The 6,467-nt window shown below is 43.7% G+C and overlaps 1 protein-coding gene across 1 annotated transcript; it reads right to left on the reverse strand.

Moving 5' to 3' along the window:
• Positions 1-1,325: 1,325 nt before the first annotated feature.
• Positions 1,326-5,972, reverse strand: LOC106575930 (fibulin-1). The gene is given in 14 exon segments (XM_014152679.2): positions 1,326-1,829; positions 1,832-2,019; positions 2,376-2,499; positions 2,988-3,119; positions 3,405-3,430; positions 3,432-3,519; positions 3,795-3,920; positions 4,122-4,188; positions 4,190-4,239; positions 4,462-4,563; positions 4,566-4,601; positions 4,754-4,891; positions 5,006-5,143; positions 5,957-5,972. Coding segments are annotated over 14 exon segments (1,422 nt in total). The 3' UTR covers positions 1,326-1,638.
• Positions 5,973-6,467: the final 495 nt, after the last annotated feature.

Here is a 6,467-nt window from a genome sequence, read left to right on the forward strand (position 1 = left end):
TGTGATTGCCAACAAGGGTTTTGCCACCAAGTACTAAGTCATGTTTTGCAGAGGGGTCAAATACTTATTTCCCTCATTAAAATACAAATGATTTTATAACATTTTTGACATGCATTTTTCTGGATTTTTTTGTTGCTATTCTGTCTCTCACTGTTCAAATAAACCTACCATTAAAATTATAGACTGATCATTTCTTTGTATGTGGGCAAACGTACAAATTCACCTCATCCTTATACTGTATTTATTTATTTATTCTGCTCCTTTTGCACCCCAGTATCTCTACTTGCACATCCATCTTTTGCACATCTACCATTCCAGTGTTTAATTGCCATATTGTAATTACTTTGCCACCATGGCCTATTTATTGCCTTAATTTCCTTATTTTACCTAAGTTGAATTCACTGTATATAGACTTTTTTTTTTTTTCTACCGTATTATTGACTGTATGTTTTGTTCATTCTATGTGTAACTCTGTGTTGTATGTGCCTAACTGCTATGCTTTATCTTGGCCAGGTCGCAGTTGCAAATGAGAACTTGTTCACAACTAGCCTACCTGGTTAAATAAAGATAAAATAAAATAAAAATTGCCACAGAGGGTAACTGAGGTAACTATAGCCGCCCTTCAGCAATTCAGACACAAAATGTAAACTAAGGTGACTGGATGGGAAGGTAATGAGACAGAATAGAAGTGAGCCACAGCTGGTTGTTAATACATCAAAAGCAAGAGAGACCGGAATTGGAATCCCAAATTTCTTAAATATTCCATAGACTCTCAATAGGAAATATCCATCCATACATTTCAAAACAGCTTCTGTATTCAACGGATGCCAAACCACAAATCCATGGGGAGTAGTAGTCCACAATCCAGACTAAACTATAAAAGAAAACCTGATCACTGGAAAGTAAAAGTTGCCTGGCTCAAGTCGATCACAGCTCCTTGTGTTTTCGTATAATTTACCAGCAGTACTCATTGATAACCACCCAACACTAACACTAAGAGCATCATCCATCTTCTTGGCTGTAACGCCAGGAGACCACTAATTGAGCTCCCGCCAGGGACCGGGTAACCATAAATAAGTGGCATGTTTTATTTTTCATTGCTCCACTAAAGTGTGACATCCTTGATCCTCTGTTAAGGCAGTTTGGCAGAGGTAGGTATGGCATCGGGAAATATGAATTCCCCAACCGTCATTAATAATCACCACAGGACAGGATAGAATACTATGAATGGATATTGCTGCAGCAGCTATTGTTAGTGAAAGCAATACGTATTGTATTAGTATCTGGTTAGGGGGTAGAAGGGAAATTAGAAAGAGAAACAAAAATCACTGTGTGACAAATTCATTTTAATTGCAAAAAAATTCAATAAAAAGCAACAAAAGCTCAAAATCCAAAGCAAAGCTGCCATGCAAATCATGAGGTAGATTGGTGAGATTAGATTCTTATACTGCCTATGATCCCCACCTAGTGAACATTACACATCACAACACACATTGCCACAACACTTGAATATCACCATGTAACTTCCCCAGAACACAGAAGGTTCAGGAATGCTCCTAAATAAATAAGATGATTCTTCATCATGATGGTCAAATATGAGATCAGCCATATTATGACAGCAGGGCTAGATAATGGTATTTAGAATGGAAGTCTTGGTGGGATGGGCTGCTCGTAGGTGATAAACACCGCAATCTTAGCCATATAAAAATGAACAGTCCCGTAACGTATGAGCCTCATCTCCACTGTGAGCAAGAAATCCTGGGGTTCTGTCACGATGCTTTGCAGTGAGATCCCTCTGCTGTGGGCCAGTCTCTGGGCACTAAAAAGCCACCTTGGTCTCTGGTGACGATGTCTAGCTGGATGTCGTCCCCTGAGACTGAGTTGGAGGGCCCCATGCGGAAGACATCAGCCAGCACGGAGATGTTGGTGGGGAAAGTGATGTTGTCGAAAGAGATTTTTAAGGGGAGGGATAAACACGAGGGGTCCCGTACGTACTCGCAGGCTATGCGTTCGCAATGGCTGGAAGGAGAAGGAAAAATCAGAAGGGGTTCGAGGCACAAGGGACAAAGAGTCAGAAATTGTGAAATTAAAAAGAAGAGTTGTGTGACTGTCACAAGGTACAAAGTGACAATTCTGGTCAGACAAAATTGTCACCAAAGATTGCCCCCATCCGCTGCAGCCCATATGCAAACCTGCAGTGTGATACAGTATCTCAGATGCCAGCCACCTTTTAAGAAAAGGATGCGTTTTAAAGAGCAATGATAATTGATCAGAGAAAGAACGTGTAAAACAGAAATGACTAATTTCACACAGACACAGCAGGCCAGACAGTAAAGGAAAGTAAACACTGTTCTCAGTTCAGTTCTAGTTCTCACCCCTCTGCTGCCCAACGGAAGTTGGGTGGACACCTGAAGGACAGGCATCTGAACCCTCCCTGTACGTTGAAGCAGCTCTCTGTCACAGCACAGCTGTGGGATCCGGCCACACACTCATTCATATCTGAACAGAAGCTCTCTGTCACAGCACAGCTGTGGGATCCGGCCACACTCATTCATATCTGAACAGAGAGAGAACTAAAAATGTTAGCAGTGTGTTTCACACACACAATACTGCACATACACAGTCATGCACATCTAAATGCATCTGTATTAAATTACATGTAAACACACTGCACATACTTGCACATAATGGACACATTCACAAAAACACAAAATACATTATTTCCAATGTTTTTATCTAAACAATAGTGTTTAGATAGCACCTATTTTTCTAAGAGTGTGTTTACCTAAAACCTAAGGAGAGCCCTTTGAATAACCCTTTTTGGTTCCAGTTAGAACACAGATTGTTCTACATGGAACCAAAAAGGATTCTACCTTTAATCAAAAAGGGTCCTCCTATGGGGACAGCAGAATAACCCTTTTTTCTAAGAGTGAGGGAGAATGAGGGACAAGGGAGGTTTGGAGGGATGGTGACATTTTTTCACTGACCTTGGCAGGTGCGTCCGTTGGGGGCGAGAGTGTAGCCCATGGGAGGGCAGGCACAGCGGAAGCTGCCTGCGGTGTTGGAACAGTGGTAGGAACACATGTGATCCCCAGTTGGCAGGGCACACTCATCAATATCTGACAATAGTGAGAGTGAGAGAAAGAGAGAGAGAGAGAGAGAGAGAGGAGATTGTACCCAAACAACTGAAAAAGCGTGGCTGCCTCGAATAGGAAGGCAACTTAATGCAGATTGGAAGGTGTGACATTTCCTCCATCTCAGCCTAATACCATGCTTGCTGTCCTAAAAGCATGCTGTCCTAAAAATCCAGTTACTTTAAATACTTACGTCCTATATAGTGGTATCTTAGTAAATTCTTCCAATACTGCCAATATTTGCTCCTACCTTCACATTAATTGACCTACCTTCACAAGTGATCTCATCAATGTCACTGGTAACCAAAGCGACAGTAGCACTGGTAGGAGCCATAAACATTAGCACACTCCTGACTGCAGGGGTTCATCTCACTCTCATTCACATCTAGAACAGGTCAAAGGTCACAGGTCAACTGAGTCAGACACTTTATAAAACATGATTTGTATCAGTGTGAATTGCAAATGTTGGTTGGATTTGTAACTAAAATATGTGAGACTACTGTAATTCCTGAATTCCTGAATAGAACAAATGGGAAAAATACTCCAGCTTTTCTCTCCCAGCACCAATAGCACACTGCAGGGTTGGAGTAGCACCCCCAAGCAGACTGAAAGATGGATTCAGAGAGAATGAACTTCTCTGGTGGAGTCATAGCTTCTTACCTACACAGTTTCTGCTGTCGCTGGCCAGTTTGAAGCCTGTGGTACAGGAATACTGGTAGGACCCCGGGGTGTTCTCACACTTGTGGGCACAGAGGCGTCCTGAGTACTGCCTGCACTCGTTAATGCCTAACACATAATAACAAGAGAGATGTGTGAAAAGAGGCTTCAGTTGAGTTCACAATACTGAATCTGCCTCCCAGAAACAGCTGATTCAGAGGGGAGGGATGACAGTATTAGTCTTATTTGACAAGTATTATTTGACACATATTTTGAGACCCCTTCAGTGTTGCTTCAGAGGGGAGGGATGGCAGCATACAGTAACTTCACAGAGTCTGATGATGGTGTTGAAGATGAAGCCAGGTCTGCACTCGCAGAGGAAGGAACCCAGGACGTTCGACACAACCATGGCCCTGACACACCCCTTCTACCAGACACTCATCCACATCTAGAGGGCAAGCAAGTGGAGAGAGTAAATAAGAAGATTAACTTGATAAACATGAGACACTAATAACATTTATACAATAACATGGTTTGCAGTTACAGTATATAGCAACTGTCATTTAATTTCAAAAAGCTTTACATTGTACGAGGGATCTCACCCAATCCACAACCAATGTGTAATACCCAGCCATTTCCCCAATAATACATAAAAAACAATGGACCTTACCCACACAGTGACTACTGTCCTCACTGAGGTGATGTCCTCGTCCACAGGTGACAGAGTATCTTCTACAGGTGTACGACCCCACAGTGTTAATACAGGTCATGACTTGCACGGGCTGGACTGGGTCACACAGTCATTGATATCTGGCAGACTGGAGAGAGACACATATGTATCAATGTAATCACATATTGGTGTGTGATTATCAGTAGTGGGGTAGATAACACACTCTCATGCTGATTCAATCACCCACTCTCATACATTGTGTGTGGTTGTATTGGTAGTGGAAGCATTTCACCAATACAGTTTCCCACTGCGTCCTGGATATATCCCTCTCCACACTGCTCCCGTGGGTGACAGCAGAACGACCCTGCCGTATTCCTACACTCAAAGTCTAGGCCACAGTTGTGGGATCCAAAAGCACACTCATCAACATCTGGTGGAGAATGAGAACAGAGTATTAATGTTCTTGAAGACAGTCAAACTTAATAGGGTGATTGATGGGTAAAGATAAATCATCCACACATTCCAGGCAGTACAGAACACTCACCTTGGCAGGTGTTGGTGTCAGTGAGTTTGTAGCCTGTACCACAGTTTGTGTCACGCTGACAGCAAAAAGAGCCCTCTGTGTTGATGCAAGTCTGCCCGGTGACACAGTTTTGAGTCTCTTTCAAACACTCATTAATGTCTGGGGAAAGTGAGAGTAGTCAATAGGAAAAGATGAGTGGCACAGGGTTGATGCTTATGTCAATACACTGCAGTCAATGGGAAAAGAGAAACGTCAATCAATTGATGCTTATGTCAATACATTGCATTCAATGGTATTGACCTTCTCTTTATCCCCCCTCCTCTTCACCACCCCTTTTTTTCACCCCCTCCACCCTCTCCCCCTTATCTCCATCTCCCCTCTCTCCTCTCTCCCTGCTCCTGCCTTCACCCTCTCCCTTGCTCTCTCCCTTCCCCTCTTCTCCCTCTCTCTTCCCTCCCTCCTCTCTCCCTCCTCCCTCTTTCACCCTCTCCCTTTCTCTCTCCACTCTCCCCCTCCCACACTCTCCCCCTTCTCTTTCTCCCTCTGCTCTCTCCCGTCTCCCCCCTCCTTTCCCTCCCTCCTCCTCTTCCCATCTCTCTCTCCCTCCCTCCTCTCTCCAACCTCCACAGAGAAGATATAAACGCATAAATATGCATCAAGGGCATTGACACATAAGTCAATACATTGCATTGAAGGCAAAAAAAAGTTGGTGATACAGCTGAAATTAGTACATTTGTGAAAAACAGACAGGCAGGCAGAGAGACAGATACAGGAAGACAGACATGCAGACAGACAGACAGACGCAGGCAGACAGGCAGATAGACAATTGTGTCCAATGGAAGGAAACAAATATTTTGGAGCAATTGACTTTCATATACCGGGTCATGACGGTCCTGCGATCTAAACAAAATGTACAATTTGGGAAGATTAAACCTTTTTAACCCTTCGAAACCGCCCCCATGACCCCCATACCCCAACCAGAAGCCATGAATTACAGGCAACATTCACACTGAGCTAAAGGGTAGAGCAGCCGCTTTCAAGGAGCGGGACTCTAACCCGGAAGCTTACAGGACTAAGATCGTTTCGTACTACAGCAGAGCCGAGAGCTGCCCAGTGACACAAGCCTACCAGACAAGCCAAATAACTTCTATGCTCGATTCGAGGCAAGTAACACTGAAACATGCATGAGAGCATCAGCTGTTCCGGACGACTGTGTGATTACGCTCTCTGCAGCCGATGTGAGTAAGACCTTTAAACAGGTCAACATTCACAAGGCAGCAGGGCAGACGGATTACCAGGAAGTGTAATCCGAGCTTGTGCTGACCAACTGGCAAGTGTCTTCACTGACATTTTCAACCTCTCCCTGTCTGAGTCTGTAATACCAACATGTTTCAAGCAAACCACCATAGTCCCTGTGCCCAAGAACACTAAGGTAATCTGCCTAAATGACTACTGACCCGTAGCACTCATGTCTGTAGCCATG

This window comes from Salmo salar, chromosome ssa17 (assembly GCF_905237065.1).
Source record: "Salmo salar chromosome ssa17, Ssal_v3.1, whole genome shotgun sequence".
In the NCBI taxonomy this organism is placed as follows: Eukaryota; Metazoa; Chordata; class Actinopteri; order Salmoniformes; family Salmonidae; genus Salmo; species Salmo salar.